The sequence below is a fragment of the Crinia signifera genome, chromosome 1, assembly GCF_055691185.1.
Source record: "Crinia signifera chromosome 1, ASM5569118v1, whole genome shotgun sequence".
Taxonomy (NCBI): domain Eukaryota; kingdom Metazoa; phylum Chordata; class Amphibia; order Anura; family Myobatrachidae; genus Crinia; species Crinia signifera.
Window position 1 is genome coordinate 224,493,500 of NC_139217.1, and position 12,789 is coordinate 224,506,288.

A 12,789-nucleotide genomic window follows, 5' to 3' on the forward strand; every position below is an offset into this window, starting at 1 on the left:
CAAATACCCATACTGCATAAGATGGTGGCGACGTTCGAGACATTCGTTTCCAAGGTTTTACTCTAATTCCAGTGGAATATTCTAGCATGCTGGTCAAGGAATGCAAAGACCATGAAGAAGGAATGGTTGTTGCTCTCTCAGGATACAAGGGAGTCTCTGAGGTGGTGGATGGACCTGGAGACCTTGCAGTTGGGACGCTCCCTTCAATCGTGGGATTGGCTGGTTGTCACAACCGATGCCAGTCTCAGGATTTGGGGGGCAGTAGCCCTTCAATTAAGATTGCAGGGGCAATGATCCAAGGAGGAATCCAGACTGCCGATCAATATTTTGGAGCTTCGAGCAGTTTGGAACACTCTTCTGAAGGCAGAGGATCTTCTGAGGGGATTCCCTGTATGTGTGCAGTCGGACAATGCCACGGCAGTGGCTTACTTGAATCAAGGAGGGACTCGCAGCATGTTGGCGATGCAGGAAGTCTCGCAGATTTTCAAGTGGGCGGAAGTGAACATCCCTGCCCTGTCGGCTGTTTTCATGGTTCTGGTGCTCAGACATACTGAGGTGGTCGAGGGACTCTTGGCGTCTACCTCTTCAACCGGATTTGTTAAAGCAAGGACCATTTCTCTTTCTGGACCATTTCTCTTTCTGGACCTAGCTTGTCTCAATTTGACGGCTTGGCTTATGAAATCTCCTTATTGGAAAATAAGGTTTTTTTGGATGCGGTCATCCAGATCATGCTAAGGGCTCGCAAGCCTGTGTCTGCTGCAAATTACCACCGGGTATGGAAGATTTACATCAGGTGGTGTGAACGTCAGAGGGTACATACCTCTAGGTTTAAGATTTAAGGATGGGTTTTTGGCTGAACTGAGCCTGCAATCTTTAAAGGTGCAGCTTTTGGCATTATCCATTTTCTTTCAGAAGAGAGTGGCTCTCTTTCCTGAGGTTCAGACTTTTTTTACAAGGTGTTACTAGGCTTAAACCACCTTATAGGCAGCCAGTGGCACCTTGGGATTTGTCGTATGTATTGTCAGTTTTACACGATCCTCCATTTGATCGGCTGATCTTAAATTTGTTTCATGGAAACCTACCTTTTTGTTAGCCATTGCCTCTTGCAAGTCTCCGTTCTTGATCTTTCATGAAGATAGAGCTGTGCTTCGAAAATTTCTACCTAAGGTAGCATCATCTTTTCATTTTGAACCAGTAGATTGTTGTCCCTATTTCTAACCCCCTCAGGAGGTGAAAACATCGGGAGAAGTTGAAAAAGTTGGACGTTGTCCGCGCCTTGCGGATATACGTGGAAAGAGTAAAGGACATTCGCAAATCTGCTTTTGGTGTTGTATGATGTGCATAAAATTGGGTGGCCTGCTTCAAAACAGACCATTGCCAGGTGGCTGAAGTCAGTGATTGCTTATGCTTACACCAGGGTAGGTGGTCCTGTTCCTTCGCGGATCAATGCTCATATTACCAGATCAGTTGCTTCCTCTTGGCCTGTGCGTCATGGGGCTACAGTGGACCAGTTGTGCAGGGTTGCCAATTTGCCCTCTGTTCATACCTTTACCAAATTTTACAGGTTTCAAGAGTTCGTGTTGGAGGATTCCTCATTTGGGCAAACAGTGATGAAATCTGTAAGCCTGAGCGTACCCTCCCAAAGAACCGGCTTGTGAACGTCCCAATGTTAGCTTTGTCGCCAGGATTGACTAAAGAGAAAAGAGGATTTTTGTAGGAACTTAATGTTCAAACCCCTTTCTCTGAGTCCAGCCTGGCGACACAGCGAAGATTACGCTTACGCTCAGTGAGTATACTGTTCATGTTTTGTCATGTTATGGTTATATTGATTGTGCCTATAAGATGTTCAGGCATTGTACTGAGTTGTGTATCCTAGTGGGCTTTTGACGTTTGAAATGAAGCATTCTGGGATGCAAAAGGGAGGAGCCTGCTTTACAAAAGAAGTCAGCATAGGTGCCTTTCCTCCTGTGGACCCTACTACATCCCAAGGTTAGCTGTGTCGCCAGGATGGACTCAGAGAAAGAGGTTCGAACGGTAAGTTCTTAAAAAAAAAACCCTGTTCTGGAATGGTACTATGGCTGCCTCTGAATGGGAGCACACTCTATCTACATACACATCCCCAAGTGGCGTAGGCTAGTGGATAACTGCGCTGCTCTACACGCTGGAAACCGGTGTTCGATCACACTGATTCTTTTTTTCTTCTTAAATTTAAACATTTATAAAAGTTATATTTAATAAAACTAAGCACTCGCACAAACTTTTTTACATAAAAGCCTTTTTGTGTGACTCCATGCAGCAAGAACCATAGCATGTGTTACAGAATCGTTGGTGTAAAAGCATGTTAACATAGTATTGCTAAAGCTTAACCCTATGGATAAATTAAAATTAGCTTAATATCTCTGATTATGGTGTTCCAATTGGCTCAGAGATGGGTTCGTAAGGAAGAGGGGATGTTTATCTACGCATGGGTCCTCAAACTGTGGCTCTCCAGATGTTGTGAAACTACACATCCCATCATACCTTGCCACAGCTTTGCTATATGGGAGTGTTAAAACTGTGGCAATGCATGCTGGGATTTGTAGTTTGAGGACCCATGGACCAGAGGCTATAAACCCCAAGTTTCTGGGACCCCGGAAAGGGTAACTGCACGCATCAGAACCCATGGGAGGTCTGATTTAACGGGTCCATTCTAGTCAATGGGGAAAAATGTATTTACTTTGCACCCTGATAACTCAGATTCTTTGTGTCGTAGAGACTAAGCAGTCGTTTATTACATCAGTAAGCGAATCGGCAAGCAACTGTAGGTAGGGTCCCCTCCAATTGTCCACCTAGCACATTACTACTGAGTACAACATATAGGAAATATTGTATGAAGAGGTTAAACCGTGTTTTGGCATCCAGGAACTTAGGGAGGAGCTTTTATCTCTCCCCATTACACAGTTGTACAGTACAGTTGGAGCCGCAGCGATGTTCACAGGGATGAGACGCACAAGCGTCTCATACTGTAGTATACTGTGTAAGCTTGGCAAATGGCAGGGTTTCATTGGTACAGTATATCAATCCACTGTTAGTTTGGAGTATTAGCCACCCAGCGGTGGCGATTTTGTATTGCATGGTGAGCATCCACGACCCTTGGCAGATGGGAGCTCAAATATCTCATTTTTGATGTCTTCTTCTTGCCAACTCAAACTCAATATTTCCTTAACTGAATTACTTATATTCCCGCCAACTAAGAAGTTACCATCCTGATATCTCCATCACTGTTGACAACTCGGCAATCTACCCTACCCCACAAGCTCGTTGCTTAGGGGTCATCCTCGACTGACCTGTCCTTTCTTCCCCACATTCAATCTGTCTCCAAATCATGTTACATGCATCTAAAAAACATATCCAAAATATGAGCGTATCTCACACAAGACACTAATAATTCTCTTATCCATGCACTCATTATATCCCGCATTGATTATTGCAATAGTCTCCTAACTAGTCTTCCCAAGAACAAACTCTCGCCACTGCAATCCATTTGAAATGCTGCTACTAGGCTGATCTTCCTTGCAAGACACTCCTCGTCTACTGATCCGCTCTGCCAGTCCTTCCATTGGTTACCTGTATCTTACCGTATTCTATACAAAACACTTCTACTAGCATATAAAGCTATTAACCATACTGCACCAGCATATATCTCTCTACTTATCACAAAAGATCTCCCATCTCGACCACTCTGCTCTGCACAAGATCTGCGTCTCTCTTCTGCACGGATCACTAGCTCCCATTCACTATTACAGGACTTTCATAGGGCTGCTCCCATCCTATGGAATGCCATTCCACTAGCCTTCAAGCGTTCCCTGAAAACTCACCTCTTCAGGGAAGCTTATCCTATTTAAATTCTACATGCATAACCGTTTGAGGCACTTATGTATTTTATAGCTTCCCTTCTGGACTTGTAACTTGGTGGGACTGCTATGCTATTACTGATGCCTGTCCTTGTGTTTCCATCCTATATCCCTATAGATTGTAAGCTTGCAGCAGGGCTCTCCTACCTCCAAGTCTGTCTGTCTGTCTGTTACCCCTTTTGTTTTATCACTGTCTACCATTGTAAAGCGCAACGGAATCTGCTGTGCTATATAAGAAACTGTAAATAAATAATAAATTAAGCACCTTGAGTCCTATTGGAGAAAGAGCACTATATATAAAGAAAATTAACAAGGTACCAGGTGAGGCAGCCATCTTGGGTGCACTGCGTAGGGTTACCCTGGGTGGAATTGCTTACCCCTAGTAGAAATGACACAAAATTAAGTGATTGCAGTGTTGTGTTGGGTCCCAAGAAGACAAGTCGGGTCCATATATTTTTCCTCCCATCCATAAGTGTACCAGATAAGGCAGCCATGTTGGGCACACTACAAAGGTTACACTGTGAAAGGTGAGCCATACAACGAATCAATGTAGATACAGGAAACTACTTGTATAGTAGTAGGATATACAGTTGTTTGGAAACATCCAGTGAATCACATCCTGCCCGCAGGAGGAACCATCCAAGGCAATCAGCTGGGGTGCACTGCGTAGGTTACTGCTGGCAGGGTGTGCAATCCGTAGAGGTATACATTACAGGAATAGCACACTGGGGCATATGTATTAAGCCTTAACAAGAGATAAATGCAAGGGTGATGAGGAGAGATAAACGTCCGGCCAATCAAGCAAGATGGTTTTACAAAAAAGTAAAGACAGCAATAAACAAGAGCATTCAAAATTTGAAAGACTATTGCGAATGAGGCATTCAATAAATACAAAGAATTAAATAAAACTTGTAAAGGGGTAATTAAAGTATCTAAAATTTAAGAGCACATAGCCACCAAGTAAAACAAATCCTAAGAAGCTTTTCAAATACATAACTAGCAACATAGGCCCTTATTAACTCCTATCAAGGGAAATAGTCACTGAGAAATAGAACAAAGCCAAATGGTTACGTACATTTTTCTCATCTGTATTTACTAGAGTGGAACGGACAGTGGAACCCACAGGTACCACAAATGGGACGAGCCAGCTAGAGCTTAATATTGAATTCACTACAAATGAGATAACAAAGCAGCTTGGCAAAATCAAAACAAATAACCAGGTCCGGGCAGGATACATCCTAGGATTCTAATAAAATTAAGGGAGGAATAAGCCAACCCTGTATTAAATTTTTTGAAAACTAATTTTCAGCTGGTAAAGTGCCTAAGGACTGGAGAATAACAGTGGTGTTACCAATATTCAAAAAAAGGGAAAAGGGTTGATCCAGCAAATTATAGACCTGTGAGCTTAACCTCAATCGTGGGTAAATTCTTTGAGGGAATGTTAAGGGACAGTATCCAAAAACATTTAGATCTGCACAGTTTAATCAGTATTAACTAATATGGGTTTGTAATAATTGTTCATGCCAAACAAATTTAACCCCTTCACCCGGCAATGGCTACACTGACAAATTAGCCAAAGCTACGTTGTCAGTTTAGCCGGGCGCCCGGCTAATACATGAGTACCAAAAAAAAGAAAGCAAATCGGTTTGAACGGCTCAATGTTTCTTCAAATTCACTTTCAAAGTTATTACCTGTGATGAAATACGGATCTTTCAGTACAATCCTCAGAGAAAACTCCATCACCAGGAATGATGAAAGCATGTCAAAGCAAATCCCAAACCATGTCAATTGTTTTATTTGACATCGAGTGTTATTTTGGCAGACTGGGTTAAGTACAGTAATGCGCAACAGTGAATCAATATTCCTGGCTTAAGGAGTGACTCTTGCCCTTTGCTAGAGGGTTAAATTGACTTCACATCCAAAGAAACAGCCATATATCTGCACACCACTACAAAGCTGGCCTACTTCTTCCCTTGGCATTGCAGGTAAGTTCCTTGCAGCTATTGGAGTACCGGCTTCACTTTGCCACCACAACACTAGTGCACACACATCATAACTGGCTCATAGTTCCATATTTTAACATCAATGTGCCACTGAATTCACAAGAAAGTGTTTTGTGTTGGGTAAAATCACTTGCTTCCCAAAACTGGCTTATCTATTTATTTAATGGTGTTGTAGGGATTCTGGAGTTCCAGTGATAAGTGGTCCTGTCTTTTATGGGGACCTTGTTTATAATAAGTTGAGTACGGACGGCTGAATGAGCATATTAATTACTTCTGAAAGTCTCCTGCTCCTTTGTTTAACAATTTGAACAGCAGTAGTTGTATACCCAGGATTCCTATTTATCAGCTTCCCGTTTGCTAACCCAGAGTAGTTGGACAGACGCAATCATTTTTAAATGTAAAATTCATATAAAATATTTGTTTTGCAGGATCCTGATGGAGAGCATTCTAGAAGAGCTGTACAAAGTATTTTTAGGCCAGGAGCCATGAACATGGGGACACCAGATCTTATAGGTCTTGGAATGCCAGGGCCTATGGGAATGCCTAGAACAATAGGCATGAATAATCCTATTGGAATGTCTTGCCCAGGGCCAGCTGGCTCTAATTTAAATATACCACCAAGCATTCTTAACAACCCAAACATCCCTGGTGATGTCATCTTTGCATTGCAGTCTGGAAGACTTGGGACCACGGTGTTTGTTGCCAATGTAAGTGCTGATCATTTTATTTATTTGACCATTTGTTTTTGCCACCTATCGTGAAAAATGTTTTTTTTTTTTTTTTTTTTTTGTGTAATGGCTTTAGAAACAATACTGACCATTGCAAATTACAAGTGTGGTTTAAGAAGTGAGCAAACAAGTCTTCTGGCTTGTATAGCAATTTATTCCAATTTACCACCAAGCCACAGTAGGTAAACCACTGCTTTCCCTCACGACAATTATACTATGCCTCTCATCAGTTATACTGGCCCAGCAACAGTTATAAGATGGTGTGACTGGCGAATACGTCTACATTTTTGTTAGAGCTTGTTTACCAGGCCGTCACAATGATTACTCTTTCTTAAGCAACTGAAGTGGCTTACTTCACCTTTTTAGAGTATAGGGATTCCCTTGCACTACTAGTTACCAACTTATTACTGGCTTCTACTGCATTGTGGGTAAGTAGCTGCCACCATCAGGCTTCCACTCGGGCACCTCCTATTTAATTTTGGCTGTGTTTTTTTTTTTTTTGGTGATGCAACGCTAACTGGCTGGTGTCTTCTAATGCCTCAATGTCCAATTTGTATATACCAATACTCTGATTTATAGCAGGCAGAGGACTTGATATTGGAGATTCTAGGCCAGCCAGAAACTGCTAACTAGGGACCGCCCACCTGGTGGTATATAACCTTACTCCTCCCCTTCCTTCTTGTCTCTTTTTTTTTTTCTCATGTCTCCTAACTAGTTTGAATAGGTAGGGAGTGTCCTTTTTCTTCCCTGCTAGGGCTTACCTCTATCTCAGCATGGAGCTGAAAGGGGTGGGTCCCCGAAGGGAAGAAAAATATCCAGGAGTGGCCTGTATAGAATCCTGCCCATGTATACTAGGACTTGGTACTTTTTAGGGCGTGTGGCTTTTATAGAGTCCTGCCCGTCTGTTTTTAAAATGGCACTGAGTTGCGTGTTCATGCAGCCCCCACCAGCCAGAAAATGCCCAAATGAGGTAAACTCCTTTTTATAAGGGCATTACTGTTTTTACTTTTTATTTAGCTGGTTAGTGTGCCTTCTTAATGTGCCTCAGCCTCTGCACCGAAGATAAATACAGCTCCTTCTGTGAGGAACAACTTGCAGTTGTGTCTAGTCAACCTATTGCATTGGAGCTGCAGGGTTATAAGATGTCAGGCTGGTTTTAACAATGAAGGTGCTGTTTTTTTCCTGGTGAATAGAAATTTCCAGTTAATGGATCTGGAGAGCTAAAGTTACCAAGATGTTTTATATCGTTATGGTAGAAAGTATGTTGAAAATATTTGTTAAACTATAGAGATGTGGCCGTCAGAAAATCAATCTTTTTATTTGACTATAGATCCTAAGACTTACAGCCATACCACACTGCAGAGGCCCGATCTCATCGGATCTTGGCAGCTAAGGAGTGTTTGAGTAAAGCAGTGATGGCTGATACTGCAGCTGTTGTTGAACTACACATCCCAGCATGCCCTGCATCAGTTTTAGCATGGCCAAATAGTAAAACTGTAGCAGGGCATGCTGGGATGTGTTCAACAACAGCTGGAGTGTCAAGGTTAGTCATCACTGGAGTAGAAGCTTTACTATTCATTAATGATGAAAGGGTTAATCTCCAAGGAATAGCAGAACCTTGATAAAAAAGCTAGGAAAATTTTCCACGGTAGAACACCTGTATCCTATTGGTGATTAACAAATCTGGTGTATAATGGTGCCCATAGACGGTCCGTTCATCGGATCCGTTCGGCACTTATATAGTACATATCGCATCGCATTGCATGCCTTGTGCATGCAATGCGATGAACAGCTAGTACAAAAAAGTATGTGCAGCACATACTTTTTGTACCGTACGATGAGATGCGCGGGAGTGCGCATCTCATAGTACAGAACGGACGGTCCGGGCACCTTTTATTATTATTATTATTATTATTATTAATTTATTTATTAACGGTTTATTAACAGTTTCTTATATAGCGCATACATATTCCGCAGTGCTTTACAGAGAATATTTGAACATTCACATCAGTCCCTACCACATATACACGCACACACAAACATTCTATGGTTAATTTTGTTTGGAGCCAGTTAGCCTACCAGTATTTTTTTGTATTGTGGGAGGAAACCGGTGTCCCCGGAGGAAACCCACGCAAGTACGGGGAGAATATACAAACTCTGCACAATTAGAGCCATGGTGGGAATTTAACCCATGACCTCAGTGCTGTGAGGCAGTAATGCTAACCATTACAACATCCGTACTGCCTACATACCTGAAGTAGATGCTGCTGTTGCTGAATGAACTTCAGGAACTACTATACCTTTTTGGAGGAGAATGTGTACAACTTGCAGTTGTGTCTAGTCGACCTATTGCATTGGAGCTGCAGGTATTGATAGAAGTTTATAGAATTCCCTTAAAGAAAATGCATGTTCCTTCAGGCAGCGTAGTCACCGTACTGTCCACGTGAGCTGCAGCTCTGTCCCTGGCAAGCCTAGTGAGCGCCTCACACAGCGTCTGTAACCGCCAGATCCCCTACGGTGGCGGGCACTGGCCAGAGAGGCGTTCCATCTGTCTGAGACGCACGAGCGTTCAGACGCTTGTGCATCTCCGTAATTCTTGCGGTAAGGTATGGCAACCCTGCCCGTGTCGGCTTCAGGGAGATGGACAGGGTTAGGGGTTCGGTAGCGCGTGGGTCTCCTGCACAAAGGAGTGGTGCAGTGCGCAAGTGCGTCTCATGCACAATAAAGGATGCATTTGCCAGTGCTCCATGTTACATACTGGCAAATGCCGCCATTTAAGCGCCCACTATCCACGCCAGCCCGAAGCGTAGCGAGCCCCGCGGTATGTATCCTCCCGGCCTGTTTATACCCCCACTGTCCACATCAGCGTGGAGTCGATTTTATAAAGTGTGGCAAGTGCAGCGAGGGGACGCGTATTCCACGTCCCCTCACGGGGTTCGCCACACTTTGGGCTCGGTGGCTCGCTGCGCTTGCCACACTTTAGAAAATCAACTCCACGCCGATTTGGATAGTAGGGCTATGAACCGGTCAGGAGGACGCGTACAGTCTCCCTCGCGGGGCTCGCCACGCTTCGGGCAGACGTGGATAGTGGGGGTGTTTCAGGAACACCTTCACACCTGTCATGTCAGGCAGGTTAAAATGGTCAATGGTTCCCACACAAGGTAATAAGCGCTGACTGACTACGCTAACTACGTAAGCTCTGGCTAGCTGCGAATGGGTGGGAACACGGTGCTGATACTGACAGGGACGCTACTCTGAATACGTAACTGCCTACACAAGTACTGAAAATTTCAGTCTGAAAGACGTATACTGTACTGTATTATATACCAGTCAGTCAAGACAAGAAGTTCCTACGATTCTGCATACAGGACTGATGATTCCTATTTACCTGCCTACCATTGGCCTAGCTACTGCGCTAAGAATATTTACGAAGGTTCTAATTACCTTGATCGCACATCTGGGAGAGCAGCGTATACAGATTGGCCATACTTAAACAATATTTTGGTTGCAACCAGTTTAAAAGGAGTGAGAAATTATGTAATAAAGTTCCTGCAGCACCATGGTTGGATCATAAACTTTGAGATAAGTCAGTTGCATCCAACTCCATACAGGCTTTTTTTGGGTGTACATATAGAAACAAAGAAAGTATTTTTTTTTTTTTCAAGGACCCAGACAGAGTCTGATTTTCTTTAAATCTTAGTATCAATCTCATAATAGGATGAAGAGAAGTCCATATATAAGAAGTAACTGTTGTCTAGAAACATACAATTTGACGGCAGAAAAGAACCTCTGCCCCTTTAAATATATGAAGTAACTATACAAAGGTAAAGTGTCTGTAGCCTTGTGTGCGGGCTTGGCTACATATCCACATCAATCTTAGTTTCTTATTGTGACAACAGATACAAGCTCATATTATACTTCGCACAGGATGATTAAACTGGTCTTTTTTAAGAAAGTCTGATGTCCTCAAACTTAAGAGAGGCAAATATTACTTAAAAGAATACATCAATGCTTATCTTAGTCTTTTCAGCCAATGTTATGGTACATTATGTTGGTAGCCAATGTTATGGTAGCATTTATAAACCATCAAGGGCCGGTTGAGAGAATACATTGGCAGACTTCTCAGCAGAAGCAAAATCCTTTATGGCAGTAGTTCTCAAACTGTGTGCCGTGGCTCCCTGGGGTGCCTCAGGACACTTGCAGGGGTGCCTCAGGTTGGTGGTTCAGGAACAATTCAAATTATTTATGGTCATTGTAAGAGGCAATGCCAGTGTTGGTGGCTGCCAGTCATAAAATATTTGTATAATCAGAAGCAAATCTTGTCCATCGCCATATAACGGACCACATAAGGATGACCTTTTAAACACAAGTAACATAGTATGTAAGGCTGAATAAAGACTTGCGTCCATCGAGTTCAACCTAGTTATGCTAAATCAACCTAGTTGTGCTTATATTAAATTACTACATTGCACCTATGTTTCTTATAAATACCCCTGGATGTTTTTAGCCAATAAGTGTTTGTCCAACCTTATTTTGAACGTATTTAATGTCGAAGCCGACACCACCTCCCCAGGGAGAGAGTTCCAGAGTTTGACCGCTCTGACCGTAAAGAATTTTTTTCTTCCAACCGTACAAAATGTTTTTTGGGTACATATGTATTATCCGGGCTCCCATGTTAAATGCACCCCATTTTTTCATACCCCTACTATCCAACTACGCATAGAGTTGATTTTATATAGTGTGGCGAGCGCAGCGAGCCACCGTGCCCGAAGCGTGGCGAGCGCAGCGAGCCCCGCGAGGGGACACGGTCTCATAAGAAAACCGGGAGTCCAGATATTACATAAGTACCGTTTTTTCTTCTACTCATGCCCCCGCGTCCTTGATTCCTTTCTAGTAGCAAACAGGGTCTGTGATAGTTCCTTGTACTGTCCCCTGATATGTTTGTACATGTTTAGCAGGTCTCCCCTCAGTCCCAACTTCAATAATCTCTCCTCATAGGTTAAATTTTCCATTCCCCTTATAAGCTTTGTTGCTCTTTGAATTTTTTCCAGTTCTGCAATGTGCTTTTTATAGTGTGGAGCCCAGAATTGTACTCCATATTCGAGGTGAGGTCTAACCAAGGATTTATAGAGTGGCATAATCACATTTGAGTCCCTAGTTTCCATGCCCCTTTTTACGCATGCCAGAATTTTGTTGGCCTTTTTTTACTGCTATGTTACATTGGGCGCTACGTCCCAGGTTACTATCTATTAATATCCCCTAGATCCTTTTCGAGTACTGGCTTACCCAGTACAACATCATTAAGATTATAGCTTGCACACTGGTTGTCTCTCCCAAGGTGCATGACCTTACATTTGTCCACATTGAACTTCATCTTCCATACTTTAGCCCATTCCTCAAGATTTGCAAAGTACTTTTTTGAAGCCTGGTGACCCCTTCCGTTGATTTAATAACTTTGCTTAGTTTTGTGTCGTCAGCAAAGGGGGATACATTGCTGAGCAATCCCAACCCAATATCATTGATAAAAATATTAAACAGGATGGGTCCCAAAACCGAACCCTGAGGTACTCCACTTAGTACCGGTATGGTCTCTGATACGGCACCATTTACAACCACTCTTTGCTCCCTGTTACACAGCCAGTTCCCCACCCATTTGAAATATTTTTACCCAATCCCATGTCCCTCATTTTAGTTATCAACCTATTGTGTGGCACCGTATCAAAAGCCTTAGCGAAATCCAGGAAAATCACATCCACAGCATTTCCGTCGTCAAGATTTCTGCTAACCTCCTCATAGAATCCTACTAGATTAGTTTGGTAATAGATAATCTGTAGAAATTGGATTTATGCGCGTATGCGCTTTACTAAATCAAGATACAAGAGAGCGCCACACATCTGAAAAAAGTTATTCCAATTTATTACCTAAAATATTTAAAACCATAGACAATGGACATATATAATTAATATGCCTAATATAGAAGTAAATGGGCAAAAATCTCACAACAATTAGCAGTGACACAATATACAATGATTAAGCCCTGCTCAGGGTCACTTGAATACCTAAAATTTATAAATCTGAACAAGACCTTCCGTTTTATAAAGTCAGTGAGAACAGATCCCTGTGTAAATCAGGGTATGAGAAGTTAACGATGATAGTCCTTTAATT

The 12,789-nt window shown here is 42.6% G+C and overlaps 1 protein-coding gene across 1 annotated transcript in view; it reads left to right on the top strand.

Annotated features, from left to right (window-relative positions):
- Positions 1-12,789, top strand: part of HNRNPM (heterogeneous nuclear ribonucleoprotein M) — a 169,358-nt gene that overhangs the window by 44,656 nt on the left and 111,913 nt on the right. Inside the window, exon 6 of the mRNA XM_083179038.1 lies at positions 6,325-6,603. Within this exon, the coding sequence (XP_083035164.1) occupies positions 6,325-6,603 (279 nt within the window). The remainder of the gene's footprint in view (positions 1-6,324; positions 6,604-12,789) is intronic.